We start from the raw sequence: 16072 nt of genomic DNA, 5'->3' as shown, positions 1-16072 counted from the left end.
CCTGTCACAGACCACTCCGCAGAGGCCCTGCCAGCCCGTGGAGGAGGGCACAGGCACATGATAAGGATAAGCAGGAGCTGAAACGAGATGGCACCAAATTAATTTCCCTCTGCATGACCTATGCACTAGATTTTTGGCATCTCAAAAGGCACAAAGAGAAACCCACTGGAGTAAGCAGGGCCCTGCGTCAGCAAAACAACATTTCTCACATGAAATGCTCTGGCTGGCGGAGCTGTGAAGGTGAGGATTACTCACTGTTTCCAACACTGTACCACATGTTTAAGAGATGATACAAAGGGATAGGGAGAGTATTAATCTCATTTTCCTTTCTTCTTTGTTTAAAATAACTTTGTTTAAAATAACACCATGAAGATATGAAAGATGCCATTTCTGCTCTCAAAAAATCAATACAGAAGGAGGCAGTTCACTAGTTTATTACCAGGCAATGCTTCTACTATGAAACACTCTGTGAATGACCAAAAAAAGAAATATGATGACATCAATCACAAGCATCAAGAAAGTAAAAACTGAACAAGAGAAGGATTTATCTTCAGCTAGCCTAAAGTAAATAGTTCAATCAAGCAAACAAAAAAAATCTTGACAATTGACTTCAGTTAAGAATTAAGGAAAATATGTCTAAAAATGAAGGTCACCAAATCTGATCTTCTGTATTGTTCAGCCAATGAAATTTCCTCCAAATGCACTTTTGTCTATGGTTTTGACTTGATGCAACTTTTTATTAAATATTTCAGCAAACAAAAGGAAATAGCAAAACCAGAAGGGAGGCAAGACAGTCTTTTTCAGGGAAACTGGAAACTAATTCAGCAAAGTGGGTCAAAGGAAATGCTGAAAAATACAAATCCATTCTACAGGTTAACTGAAGTCAGAAAGCACTAGTCTACACAGAGTTATTGTAGCACTTAATATATAGTTCAAATTTGCTTTAGAAATTAATAAAGAGAAAGTAGAACAGTAGCCCAATAAGGGCAAATAGGCCAGCATTTGGGACTCAGGAAAAGGCTATGCTAATAATACAGTGGCAAACACACGTATTTGCCACAAATCATTCAAGTCCCTTTCCATGCATTTTGAGAAATGTAGGAACATGTTAACTGTTTATCCACTAAAGGTTCATGTTAAAGAATTGTAGCTGACAGAGCGTAAGAGCAGGAGGGGGTTGGAGGTCAGAAGTTCCAGCGATAAACCATCTCCCTCCTTTAGATAAGGCTGGTGGTGGCTTAGTTGCATTACAAGGGAGCAAAGCAATGGAAGAAGCCCCTCTTCACAGCAGGATTAAGACAGACTGTAAACAAGAGGGAATTGTGCATCTGCATAGTCTTCAGAGAGAAAAAAGCAGCTAAACCAGAAGAAAAGATGGGTAAGAGAGCGGTACCAGAAGGGAGTAGGGGAAGAGGGTCAAGGATGTGGAGCAGGGGTTACCTAGTCCAGGAACGTGCCTCTGGGAAAGGTTCTCACTGGCTTCAAGCATTGCCATCTATATACAGGCAGGGTGGCTGCTTTGAGGCAGGCTTTTCTGGGGTGCCCTGCGAGCAGCAGTAGGTGCACTGGAGAGGTGGGGAGCCTCATCACAGGCCCTTTAGTCCAACTCCGAGATGCTCCACAGCCACGTCTTACACCAACTTTCTCCCTCACGGCAGATTTCAAGGAGAAAATGTTCACAGCAAATAAAACCTTTGAAGGGAAACCACAAATATTGAGGAAGGTTGTCAGCAGCCATCAGACCTGTGTCCTATTTTATACCTGCAAATGCAAAGTAAATGAGAGGTGATTTGGCAATGGTGTGAAGAGGCTGTTCCTTTGAATCTCCAACCTTTCCCTCAGTTTCAGGCAATGCTATGCCTCCTATTTTACTTTCAAACAGCTAACTGGCAGAGAAATCCATGATGTAAGCTGGTAACTACACAAAATTAGCTCTAGCCAACTGTGAATTCATTTGTTCTTTCTATTTGCAATCTCTGCTTTACTGGAACATAAAACTTGGTACAAGTCAGCATATTTCCCCACATTTAAAATTAAAACAACAAGGGCAAAGGCATGAAAATAATATCACTAATGCAAAAGAGGAACAAAAATCCAGCCTAGGGGCAATCATGGTAGCAGAGAAATTCAGTATACCTGAACTATCTTACTGTCATCTTTCATTTTCTAGTTCTAGTCCGGCATTTCTATAGAAAAAAAAAGAATATTAATTTTTAACTTCTTCCTATGAAGCATTAAAAAAAGCCCAACAGCAACAAAAATAAAAACACACCACCCATCCATGAAACTAACCATTCTTCATGATGATTCATGGAATAAGACTTTTTCTTCAAGCTTTAAGTATCTCTATACGATTAATAGCAAAATAAACATCACTTGCCAAATAAATCTGCACTAATCTAATCTAACAGCATCTAACCACTCTCCATGTTTCCCTATTGTTATACCCCTGTGGAATGACTTTGCTAGCCCTCCCCCAAAACCATTGCTTCCTGTACTTCCTGCATCTCAAAGGCATGCAAATGAATTCTTCACAGCTTGTATCCCTTCTTTGACACATACAACTTACTTAAACATACAGAAACAAACATACTGTATTTATTTACATTGTGACAGTTCCCAAAGGCTCCATCCAGCACAGCCGTGAGAGGAAAGATCAGCAAGTCCAGAGTTCAAGCAGCAGCAATCAATGTGCCTGCCGAGCTCAACACCAACTTTCAGATGTGAGTACATGCAAAACAGAGAATTGTTCACTGGACTCCAGAAGCACTGCAAGTTATAATCGTTTCCCCCACTAAATTGTTTGGTAATTGAAGTATGGGAATGTATTTCCTCTTAAGTAGGGTTTCTAGCCTTTACATTGTCATAAAACCTGATTTCTGACACCTCTGTTAACATATATGAGCTATTGAAATAACTAGGGACAACCCTTATTCCCAGTCAATCAAATCTACATGGGTAGGTCAAGAGTTATTAGAACAAAGCCAAAAAAACACATAGCCAAATGGAAGTATGGTTTCTTGACTTAGATAAGATTAAAATAAAAAAAAAAAGTCAAGGGCAGCATTTTCAAACATAAAGGTAAACGATAAGCCCCTAAATCTGTAGTGGGACACACTAATTAAAACCCCAAGCCTCTTTAGGAATCTATTTCAGTTAAAGAGGACCATTTTAGTTTAATAAGCTCTATTTTGGTTAAATCCCAGGCAACATTCCTATAAAGCAGTCTGCAAACTTAACAGTAGAGCACAGCACATAATTCCACAAGGACTGTCCAACAGAGGAAACTACTGAGTTGTCACTGTTGGCCGAGATATCCTTGTGTCCCCTTTACATGCAGTTACTCTGAACATTTAGTACAGAAGAAACTCCATTATTTGCCACTCTTGACAGCTCTGTCTCTGGCAAAACTTACGGCAATAATGAGGCTACCACTTACCTTGCTGCACAAAGCGCGTCCCTACATCTGCCTGAACAACCACAGAGTCACTTTTTCTTCCTGTGATACAGCTTCTGAAAATGCATCACTTCAGGACAGAATAAAAAACAAACAGCAAGGCCGTCCTTTGCATAAACAAACTGCCCTTCGTCATCTCCACATCATCACACTTGTCTCTAAAAGGTGATGGTTAAAACAGCAAGAGCTGTCAAGGGTTAGTTTTTCCATGGGGTTTGCCTAGTGGGAATCTTTAAGAAAATAAATCCAGGCTTCAGGTGAGGATGCAGAACACTGTCAATGATGTTAGGCAGGGATCACTGAAGTGCCCTTTCCACACTTAGAAGAATTTAAGCTTGCATTTGTATTGAAGGAGGGAGAAGACAGGAAGCTTACAAATGACAAAAAGAGTTTATTCCTGAATTTTGGGGCCAGGAGATGTCTACCAGGTCAATAAAAAACACCTCTCCCCTTCCATAATCAATCAAAACAGACATTTCAGAAAAAGTGAGCACCTCCAGATGTTCTTCTGAACCACTTGCAATTTTCCAAACATTTTTAGGCTAAGCTTTAATCAAATGGCCAGAAGAAATAATCATCCCACTCTTGCAAACAATTCACCATGTGGCCTTAAATAAATCACTTGCATATGATCAGCACTAGAGAAGAAGAAAGTTTTCTGATCCTTTTCATGTATAGAGGCATTATTGGCTGTTAGCCTTGCAGGGGGAAGTGTGGGGGGGGGGAGGTGAGTTGATGTTGCTTTATTTATAGGGAATCTTCACTTTCTTAGTTTTGAAAAGAGATTTTTAAATGCACCACAAAAGACCACTGCAAGCAACGGAGAAAGAGGAATTTTCAGCTGAACGTGGTGACAGGTGTATAGGTATATTGCAAAGTAACACAAATATCTGAGAAAATATTTGATGAAAAGCTTTCATTAAAGAAAATTAGCTATTGTCATAGCTCAGAAAGAACAGAAACAGTCGTCTAAGAGCTTGACAGAACTCCCTTGCCTTTGAAGGTCACCTTTATTCTTATGAGATTCTCTCTCTGCAGAAGGCATTAACAAACAAAAACACCTCACATGCATCTGCTGATCTTCTAAGTTTCCCATGAGGTTCCTTGGTTTCTCCTCTCATTTATCTCGTTTATACTTCTCTGCATGTCCGGAAACCAGTTAATTTATATCAGCAGAATGGGGACGTGTCTATAACCTGACCTAACTAACCAAAGACGACTCTGCCTGTACATTTGCTTTTAGGTACTACTGCTTCAATCAGGCAGCACCAAGGATGGATTTAAAAACAAACAAACAAAAAAAATTATATCCTGGGTGAAGTGCAAAGTACATCTGAGTCACAAAATGAAACTGGATTTTCTGGGGCCCCGTTCCCCGCACCTCCAGCCTGTGGTCCTCAGGTGCTGTGCTCAGTCTCGACAGATAAGCATAAACTGCAGTACAAAACACAGTTGCAGCTAATTTGGATTTAGCCATTTCACACTTGCAAGTCAGGGATTCAAAGCCAAATACCAGGGCCCCCTCCTACTTTCCAACACAGAAACAATTTAAAACAGATCTAACACCTATGTAGTACTGATTTGGTTATCTTCAAAATCCCCATTGTTCTGTTTAAAGAGCGTATCCTCCTAGAATAGCCTCCTTTTGATAAACAACTCCTTCTGCATGTCAGCCAAACAACAGTTTTGGTCTTTATCACAAGTGGACCAGTAGCAGAAACAGTGTGTGGCTAAGTGGGGGAGGAGGGAGTTTTAGCTGAAAATAGAGTTCATTGTCAGCTGGACTTTAGACTCAGGTTTTTAAATAGGTTTTGGAATGTGGATATGAAGCAGTTAAAAGAACCCTACCTCCAGCCCTTAAAGCAAGAAACTTAAAAAAATTTAAAAGCATAGAACCTCAGGTTAATAACAGGGTTATTTGTGTGTTGTACAAGAAAGATTTTGTATAAGAAGGTCAAAATATACAGGAAAAAATAATAATTTCTCAAGAAACAAACAGCTAACAAAAAATATTCTTAAATAGAAATACACATCAAAGAACCCATTTCCCATTTAAAGGAAAAGTTTCAAGAAAGAGATTATGAAATTTAAATACATTTTTAAACCCTATAAAAAGAGCTACACAATTTTAAGAGGTTGTGTAGGCCAGACAATTCTCTGCCTTTTACATGGTTTGTAGAAAACAAAGTTGCTACAAACTATTAATATTTTTTTTTTACATTCCAGGTATGCACATGGTGGAATGTGACCATTTCTGAAGTGTTTATTTTACAAAAAATATTAACTCTTTTCAGTAAAATATTCTTGGCATGATTCTATAATGACACTATGGGGTTGGACTGTATATTTTACTTCAAATATCCCCTCAGCATGGCTGAAAATAGTTTTACTTCTTCAGTTCTTAGCATTAGTTGGTATATACGTGTAATATACACACTCAAAAATCTGCCACCAAAAAAAATCTTATGTGTTCCATTAAGACCAACCCTACTCTAAGAAAGCTGATTTTCTAAAGGCTGAAATAACTGACTTAAGTAATCGTCAGCACGTGTGGGAAGTGAAAGAATGAAAAAAATGTACACCCAAACATAAAAAGTGATGACCAAAGCAAAATACAGGCTAAATAGCATTTATAGTCTAGCTTCTGGAAACCATGCAACTCCTGCGATGTCCATGTGCTTTGCTAGCAACTACACAAAATGTTCTTGTAGTTAGAGGCAGTATTTCTTCTATAGTCTTATGTTAAAAAATGTTCTTAGGTCCACAGGCTGCCAGAGAAACCACATCACTTTGTTCTAAAATGTCTGCTGAAAAGCCATAAGTGGCCTAAACAACAAAAACTTCAACATCTTCAGCGGTGCTATCTCCTGTCAGGGCTAACTGACAGCACACCCAGGCCACGGGGTGACCCCCCTCACACAAACAGCCCAGACCTCGGATAAGACGGTCGAATTTGGAAAACACTGGCGGTCCGTGCTGCCTGGTTTCTAGGTTTCCCACAGATAGAGCATCTGGGCAACGTTAACTGTGGCATTCTGTAAACACTGGCTGGACGATGATAGAGTATAACACAGGCAACAAAGTGACCCTATAAGACTGCTTCCCTCTGTTCTGGTGGTAATCGAATGGCATAGCCAAATGTTGTGCTTGTGGAAATGAGCTCTGGAAGTAGTTAAAGTGTTTACAGCACAGGCTGCAAAAGATAAGGAGACAAGATGCTTTTCAAAAGGCAGGAAAATCTATCTGAGTGCAAGTTTTTTTCTCCTGTTCAACACCAAGAGCCACAGATACCCTGTAACTTCAGCCAGAAATTCAGGCTGGCTTTTTTTGGCAAATTTCCAGTGTCAGGGGCTAGCAACACTGGGCAAAGTCTTGGACCACTAACATCACATGGCAAAGCTCACTGCTGACCAAAGAGGTGACAGAATTTCTCAAAAAATCTTACTTATGAGGCAATAAACTTTCCAGGTCTTGCCATTACTATTTAAATAGGCCAACCAGCCTGTACATATATGCAAATTATCAAATGAAACGGGAAAAACTTGGAATATAACTGTGCAATTGACAGGAAGGAATTAATGTTGATTTTCTTGTTACTAGCAAGATCTTCTACATCGTGGTGGCAAATGTAAAACTTTACATCAATTTTATTTTCTAAAGAAGTAGAAGTTTATTCCATTCATTCAAGGCATCATACTCAGAAATGAGTGGCAGCAAGGATTTACAATTTTCGAGCTGATCTTCCTCCCATTTGGGCTCATCTAACTTCCTTGTAACAACTGCAGTAATTTCTGCTGCAAAATAACAGTTGTTATAAATCCATTTTGGCTGGCCTTGCTACTGTTCAGAGGCTGAATGGTGGAAGATGACCTCTTCATGTAACCAGTCTCCAAAAGTTCTACCTGGGCTGCTGACAAGCACTCAACCACAATATGAGAGCCAACTCTGTGCATCTCATTGAAAAATTATAAAAGACATGCATTAAAGGAAAGTAACTCATATAACAACTGTTTATACTTGTAAAAACATAGAAATCTGCTATTATAATGACAGTTGGAATTTTATGTTTATCTTACATTCAACTGCAAGAAAAGAGATACAAACTATCTACTTTTGCAGAGACTTTTTGTTTTCATGAGTTTGGGCTTTGGGATGGGTTTTTTTGCTTGGTGTTTGGGGGTTTTTTTAAACTGAAATAACCTATACTCTAATAAGGCATATGGTTGTTTTCCATACAAAGAAAGATAAATGTTTTCCCTCTATTAAAGTCAGCTGCAACTGAAAGAAGCTAAGAGACAAAGAAAAAAAGAAGAAAAGCGAGAGATTTCTTTTTAAGGAAAAGCGATGGACTTACCTAGTAAAGGAAAGTTTTAAATTTAAGGACTTTGAGCAACATTGCTGGAAAAAAGCCTCAGTCTGTGCATTCAGGCCATCATGCTGCAGACAAAAAAAACGTGCATGTAGCAATTACGTGCAGATATGTCATTGAGGAAAACTGCGTCATGGAGTTAAGCAGAGAGATGAAAATTAGCAGCAAACAAAAGGTGGGGCATAACAGAATCTAATTTTGGACCGAGGGTTCTGACAACAAGTTCTAAATATTCAAAATACAAGCTCGGGATCATCAAGACTGCTGTGAAGGGAACCTAGTTTCATTTCAATGACACATAACTACTCCTTTAAGGAAATCAAATCACACCACAGAACTGTGGAGGCCCATCAGGTAGCACAGGGTGTTACAGCAAAAAGAGTCCCCTGTTCTCAACACTTCTTGGTCCAACTTCTACAAAATAAACATTTTTCTCCCACTTCCCTTACTTTTCCTTTTAACAAATTTACAAATGCTTATGAAAAGAAAACAGAGACAAGATTGCATCTGGTTTGTCTATGGCGCCATTTGTTGCTATAGGGAGACTACTTGGAAAAGGTGATGAGTGGTAAGTTGGTGAAAGACATTAATAGAGAAACAATAGACAAATAGCTCTGAATGTTGTGGTTAACCCTTTAGTGTTCACATTTTGGTTTCTCCCTCTTCTTCGGGAGGCCCAAGCAGAGGATAATGATTACATCTCCTGCACAGCCTGCTTTCCCCTCCAAAACATTAGCATATTTCTCCTTTTCACTTCCATGAGCACAGTGCATGTAAAATTATTTTTGGAAGCAGGGGGAAGTAGCTCACTGAAATATTAGTTTTTTCTTTATCCAGGTCCTTTAGCAGAACTGAACAACATTTCATACTTTAAAAAAAAAGGATGATTTTTACTTTCAGCACAAGTCAAACACCATCAAATGTATTTTTTCCTAAATGCAGATATTTAAAGGAAAAACTCCACCTCTGATACTCACTGAGAAGCGAGCTGAAGAATGCAAACCGCTAAGTACTTATTGTAAAGATAAAGCTTTATTGAATGCAAAGAGCATCCCTTCAAAAGCCTTTAATAAAGGGAAAGAGGCCACATAAAAATGATTTGCAGTTTCCCAATGAGCGCATCAATTTACTTAATTAAATATTGCTTTCAAAGTTGCAGTCACAATAGCTCTTGTCCCCTGCCAGTTGCAGTAAGAAAGATACATTGAACAAGGATGTCAGCTGAATACTAGCATTGATGTTAATGCCAACTGTCAATAGCCTTGCCAAGTTGCTGACGTTTAGAGTGAGGACTCCCTCATTTTCAGCTCTTTTTAAGGCTTTGTCAAAGTACTGAAATTCTAGAAGCCAAAGTTTGTGCATTTTGCAGAGACATACAAGACCTTACATTTTCAAACATGAGAAGATCCATCTACTACCCTGAGGTTTTTTTTAATGGAAAGTGTTTGTGTCAGAAGTTATTTTTATTTTCATTGCTGACTATCACATTTTGGTCCCACATTTTGTTTCCTTACATTTAAGTTCACTTTGTGAGTGTACTCATATTTTAATTCAGATTTAAAGAAAAAAAAGGATAAAATCTTCTCTCCCCAAAAATGCCAGTTATTCTCTGAAATGAATTTCCAGACTTCAGATCACTATAACTCGACATCTACTTTTTTTTCTTAGTTTCTCATTTTGGCATAGGATGTGGAAACTCAGATGCATTCCATTAAGTATTTCTGTAGTTTTGCCTACATCCACAATTAACTCCATTCTACTATTTTTTAGGAGAAGAAATAGTTGTTATAGTTTTGAGAAATATTGTTATTCTGAAACTCCCTGGGCATCAGAATTAAAAGAGCAGTGCAAACAGTGAAGACAAACCTTTATTTTCTCCCTGATCCACTCTCTCCTTTTTTGCTTTCAATGATAGAGTCATAAAAAGCAGCAATAAGATTTGACCAGTGACACTGAAAGCAATCTATGATTTACACACCTATGGAACCTGTCTGGTTACCAACAGACTTAATGTCACCTTCCACTCCTCTGAAAGAGAAATTGCATTGATGGCATTCCTTGTAAGCGGTGGCTCAGCCCAGACTCTTGGTGAAGACAGTCTTGGAACTTGTAGACTTTTAAGGTGAGATGCATAAATAATCGGTCACTTACACTACCTATGTTGTCACTTACACTACCTTTGTTGTCAACTTCATTCCAGAGGCAACTGCATTTTAACTTTGACATACTGAAGACCTGCAGCTAAGATTCATATCTCCTCAATCTTAAATTAATGGAATTTTGGTGTTTTCCTCTTTACATTCTCAAAATCCAATTTTGCGCCGTTATTTTGTCCAAAGTCAAATCTATGGGACATGGACAAGAAGTAGAAAGATTTGCCCTTCTGAAATTGTATTCAAGGACTCTTACTTGCTTTTTTTCTTATTTTTTAAGAAACCTTCAGTTAATCCTACTTAAAGGCCTAATACCAGACAAGTGAGCTTATTATTTGCTTGGGCATAAACAAAGTTATTTTATATTGAAAGGTCTAATCCATATTTGGAAATTTATATTTTAGGACACATCACTTGTAATTTTTTAAAGAAAATCTTGATTCAATGAGTAGTGACCTTCTAAAAAGCACAACATATCAAGACTGGTTTATAGTCAATTATATTTTAGTTTAACACAAACACAGACTATGTCCAATAATAACCCAACATTATTAAAAGGAAGTTTAAAATATCCTCAAATCTAGTCCTCAATTCTTATAACACACACACATTTAAACATATTTAAAACAATATTTCCAGTCATCTGAAGTAGCAGCTTATCCTCATAGTCTTATTATCTGCCTTGGAGTTAGTTTTTTAAGCAAAGTCAAAGACTTAGATTCCAAATGTTTAATCTAATGATTAATCTCAGGATTGGAACAAATGCCACTGTGGGTATAGAGCCACAGGAAGGGAGAGAAAAAAAATAAAATCTGTCACTCTTCAGATCCATTGTCATCAGAAGGAGCAGAGGGCGCTGAGCACCTTGCAAGTGTTCTGTATTTTAATTAAATTACAAATGTAATTTTACTCAGAAAACAAAAAACAATAACTGAATGTCTTCATGATTCCCTAGTGCATAACTTGCATGTTGCATGTTCCTTCCATTGCTTTGTCCAGGCCTTCAAAGCCTTAGAGAGACTGTTGCACCATTTCTTGAGGCATTTGTCCCAGTGTTTCAATGGCAAACCAAATAAGAGGCAAAGAATAAAAGGGACTATAACAGCAGAGGGTGATTCTCTCCGTTGTGTAACATCACAGCTTGAAATTACAATGAAATCAGTCATACAGAAAAAACCAAACTTATAAATCACTTTACATGTCGAAATGCTTCATATTTTTAAAGTATTCCTCATATGCCAGTGAATTCATAGGCCAGTTTTAAGTGGCGATGAAATTTTGCTTACAGAACCAAAGCAGCTGGATGAACAAATGTGGGAAGAAAGGATCAAGTGTTAAGTCTTTGAACTTACAGATATGTGCTTGGTGCCTTCAGCAGTATCGGCATCACCTGGTAGGTATATTGGGATCTCTTTGCTGCATTTTTGCCACTCTCCAGCAATGATGACTAATATCTGACTGATATGTTATTTTACAAGGAGATATAGAAATAATTCTCATCCTGAGAGAATGCTAACATACCCCATGCTCAAATTTTTCTTTTGCATCTAGAGTTCCTTCTACCATTTTCTGCCAGCAACTAAGAGACCATTTTTATGTTTCTCTTCTACAAGCAAAAGTCTTTCCATAAGTCATCAAAACTGCTTTTTTTCCCCCTGAGATCTACATACAGCTCAACAGATCCTCACATCTGGCACTGCAACATTTAATCAGTCCTGGAAAACTGCCCTCTACTGCACGCTGGAATGGGGAAAGGCTATCAGTGTTTATTCAGTGTCGTGCAATTGGTCACTATTACTTATTTAAAGAGTCTTTCATGTGTCCTAAACAGTGTTCACATGCAATGCAACTGCGCTGTGCAACATGCTGGAAGGCAGCAGCTAACTGCACAGTTGTGGAGAAAGAATGTAGTGACTCAGGACAAAACCCCAGCTCACCCAGAAAACGCTGTGAATGTTTACACAGAGCAGGCAGACCGTTTCTACTTGGTTGTTTCCAAGGACACGTCAGATGGCCTCATGCCACGGCAGAAGCCAGAATTTTCTTTCTCTTCTTCCAAAGGGTAAAAGGGCTGAATCAACCATTGGTACAGGTCCTGCAATCCCAAGGATTCTGTAGTTTTTCAAACCAAAAACTGAGAGGCTTTCAAGGAGCAGCAGTGTCTTCACATACACTTCAAAAACAACAAAAACCCCTAGTTCTTTCTATACGAGCTGCTCTTGAGAGCTCTACATTGTGCTACCCTTTTCATTCATCCTTCTTGTTTTTATCAAGCAGGGATGACTAATGTGCTATTGTGATGCACTTTTCTCAGAAATGTGGCCGACTGAGGCTGCTTCCACAGTAGTTCCATGGGTGTTTAACATTAAAAAGGAGTGCTCAGGCAGGCAATGGGTAAGTCATTACACCCCTCTTTAAAACAACAGGCCCTATGCATAAACCATGGTCTCATGCAAATCTGACCTACATAATGTTGAACTCTTCCAATGTCAGGAAGATTTCACAAGTCATTCCGTATGTCCCATAGCTACAAAACTCACAGTACTTGAGCACCACAGGAAGCACAGTGTTGGCCTCCAACAGCTTACAGTGGCTCGTGGCATTCCTCAACCCTCTCCCTACCCTGCCAGGTCCTTACAGTTTGGCCAGGAAGTTTAGATTGGAGAAACATCTTCAAAAACATTCATCCTATGCCAAGAAATTCTCTTCCAGCTCAGCACAACATAACCACCTGGGAAGGACAATAATAAGTCTTTATGACACCAAAAAACCCAAACCAAACAAACAAAAAATCAACCAAAAAATTCTAGACTGTATATATGACCTCAGCTTGAAACCACTGACTTCAGCTGGGTCAGGGTTTTACTCCTCATCTGGGTTTTACTCCTTATCCCTACAGAACTGCTGAATATTCATTTTAGTCCCTAAGATAAAAAGAACAAATGATGCCCCAGAGCACAACCAATAAGGAAGACAGCATTGTTTTGCTATGAGAATACTTCAAATAATTTCTTGAAAAGCAGACTCTGGAGCACAATTATACCACCATTTCTGGCCATCATATATGAGGCCATGTATGAGGTTTAAGATAGACTCTGCTTCAACAACTTTTACTAAACTCAAATGTTTCAGTTTCAACAGGCTTCGATTTCCCTAGACTGAAACCTGCCAACGTTTAGCTTTGATAGAAAATTGTAACAGGTTTCAACTTTTTAAAACATTTTTTAGCCCAGAATAAGGACTTAGAATCTGGAACACAACTATTAAAATGTACATTTTTAAGATAGGCATCTATCCCAAAATCCATTTAGTCTTTTCAACTGGCCATGTAGGTCAGTAAAATTTTTGTACCACAAGCCGCTAGATCTCATTTCACGTTTCAAGGCCTACAATTTTCACTCTTCCTGGCAAAAGAACCATTATCTTTCCATTTCTGTTGGAGAAGACTTGCAGTTTCAAACTCAGCTCTAAAAATAGGCAAGTCTATGCAGAAAGGACTCCTTACTTTTGACTGTGACAAACACATGGGCCTACAGTTATCTGCACAAAAAGATTATTAAAAGAGCATTTTGAATAGCAGTCTAGATATTCTTAAATACATTGTTCAGCCATGGTAAATACAATCACTTTATTCATTTCTTGGTGGAAAGACAACACTTATTCATGCCTCATTAACTTAGAAAACCTTCCAGCATTCTTATCATCATTCACTGTCTTTGTGATTTAGAAAATTTCCTTGCCCTAACCAAGAGGATTAAATGCTTTTCTGAATCATGTTATTAAATGATACATGCCTCCACCTTGTAAGGATGCCTTATAAATATCCTCACTTATACAAAGCAGGAACAAAATGAATAAAAATGTTAAATTAGATTAAGTTGACTAATCTCTTGGGCCCAAATCAGCCACATTCAATATACTTGGAAATATACCATTATGTCACAAGATAAATAGTTTAAAAAACACAGTCTTCAAAACAGCTGGCAACTTGATGTGTTGCTCAGAAAATTGCAATATCTTTTAAACAACAGAAACAAAAGCTTGAACATAATTCTGAACACAGAATTAGATTTTTTTCCTCCATACTAGGAATTTTCATATATTTCACTTGCCCTAAACCAACTTTTTTTTTTTACCTCAGTAAGAATTCCTTGAAATAAGACTGTGAATAATAAAATCCCTAGGACATGTCAATAGAGAAAATTTTAGCAGCAGAAAGAGTTTCATTACAATTCTCCAGGCTTTAAAAGTATAAATTTATAGCAAGATCTTCCTTTGTGGTATGCAATGGTGCGTCTGACACTTATTTTATACCATTTTCTTGCTGCAAATAAATAAATCCAGAAATACGACCTTTGGGTTGGGTGCTTTTTGTAGGTATTTTCCCACCAAACAATCTCAGTCTGAAGTAGGAGAGTGCTAAGACATATAGAAGCTAGTTGCTTGTCTGGTTCTAAGTTCAACTGTATTTCTCTGGCTTCTCTTGTGGCAACACAGAGAAAGTTAAGGACAAATTATTTCATAATGATCTCAGCTAAAGAGAGTATAAAAGTTTGAAAAAGCTCTTGCCATGCTTGCTGAACAAATATACAACTGCTCCCTTCGTGGGCTAATACTTGTCTGAAAGCCAATGTCATTGCTGAGAAAAAAAAACCAGAATCTACATCTGCTTGCTTTATTTCCCCATATAATTTCATTAAAGAGAATTAAATCATCCCTCTCATTAAGATTGTTTGACATAGTTCCCAGTGCAAACAATCCTATGTAGGGCAAGTAAAAAGGTGGGCATTGCATTCAGTTCTGTGAAGAAGATGCTGATTGTCCTGCTTTTTCTTCTCCATGACTGACTTGGTACACTGCAATTTTCTAATGTTCTTGCTAACAATAGCAGACAGGAAGAGTGCAGTTCAACCTAGTTTATGTTTAGGAAGAGGAGCACTGACTTCCCACAATTACTCCTTGTAAGCCAAAGGAGCAGCAGGGGAAACAAAGAAGGCTTCCATGTGCGTAAGAATATTGTTTCTGTCCTTTGAAGAGCTTGTCACTAAAAAATCCCACAACATAAAGGAGATTTTAAGAGAAAAGAAAAACACTGATCTGTATCTAATGAATAAAAGCAAAATTATGGAATAGTTGTGTCACATTTATCACTATGGAATAATTTGTCTCAAAGAGTTCCTAGTGGTTTGCAGAGAGATATTTAGGTAGTGAATCAGAAAATTGGAAATGTTTGCAGAAGATAAATTCTCTAGGCATTTTCTGAACTGGTCTTGGCACTTGTAGACCCCCTCACTCAACACTTTGGCTCAGTAACCCACCAAAAACTACCCAGGATCCATCTTGTGCCACATCAGTGAACTGAATGAGTGTAGCATGCTGTCCTACATCCACCAGAGCTAGCAGCAGGGAAAGGGAGGGATGGGTCCCTTTTTTCCAAGGTAAGTCAGTAGATCTGCTCAGCTACAATCCTGAGCCACAGCACCCAGCAGTTCCTGCCTTCTGTGCCACAATACAGACTGCTGGCAGAACAAAAAAACCCCAAGCAACCAACAAAAAAACCCAAAACCAAACCAAAATAAAAAAAAAAAAGAAGAAATAGTTTATATTTCCCCACTAGATATTCTGTATATTTCTGTTGTGCTTATTGGGGCTATCATGTCGAAGCATGTACCTGAGGTGTCGAAAACCAGGAGAAAGGGATTCAACAGAGGACAGATGCTCTTTCATTGACATACCATCTGGAATTTGGGACATTGGGGCTAATTTCTGTATTTCTTCCATACTTCCTACAGGGCTGCACATCACATGTGATCTAATAACTTTTCCTTTTTTCTGCATAATTTGCTTATCTAGCAACACTATGAACTGTATATTAACTATATGTTAAAATAAACTTTTCAGGGCAGAGTTTTTCTGTTCTTAGATTTCTAGAGCAAGTGAGTTTATCTTTGGTGCATAAAAGTAGTAATAACAGGGTTGAGAGAAAACATCAGAATGGGAAAAATAAGCAAGTATGTTTTAACTCCATTGCTTTTGGTAGAAACATGTTTTTAAAATTTTACTCAGTGTATTACACACGCAATTAAATCTTAT

At 38.2% G+C, this 16072-nt stretch overlaps 1 protein-coding gene across 4 annotated transcripts in view; it reads right to left on the bottom strand.

Moving 5' to 3' along the window:
• The window catches only part of LOC127469156 (uncharacterized), a 643570-nt gene that overhangs the window by 511294 nt on the left and 116204 nt on the right, over window positions 1–16072 (bottom strand). Inside the window, exon 6 of one of the 4 annotated variants that reach the window (XM_051783177.1) lies at window positions 14197–14618. The exons of the other annotated variants lie outside the window; for them this stretch is intronic. Coding sequence (XP_051639137.1) covers window positions 14613–14618 — 6 coding nt within the window. The 3' untranslated portion in view covers window positions 14197–14612. Of the gene's footprint in view, window positions 1–14196; window positions 14619–16072 lie in introns of those variants that run through there. 4 annotated transcript variants of the gene reach the window in all.

This window comes from Manacus candei, unplaced genomic scaffold (assembly GCF_025592945.1).
Source record: "Manacus candei isolate 608988 ecotype Guabito, Panama unplaced genomic scaffold, ASM2559294v1 h1tg000017l, whole genome shotgun sequence".
Lineage (NCBI taxonomy): Eukaryota > Metazoa > Chordata > Aves > Passeriformes > Pipridae > Manacus > Manacus candei.
The sequence above is the reverse complement of the archived record's forward strand: the minus strand, read 5'-3'. Positions and strand labels throughout refer to the sequence as shown.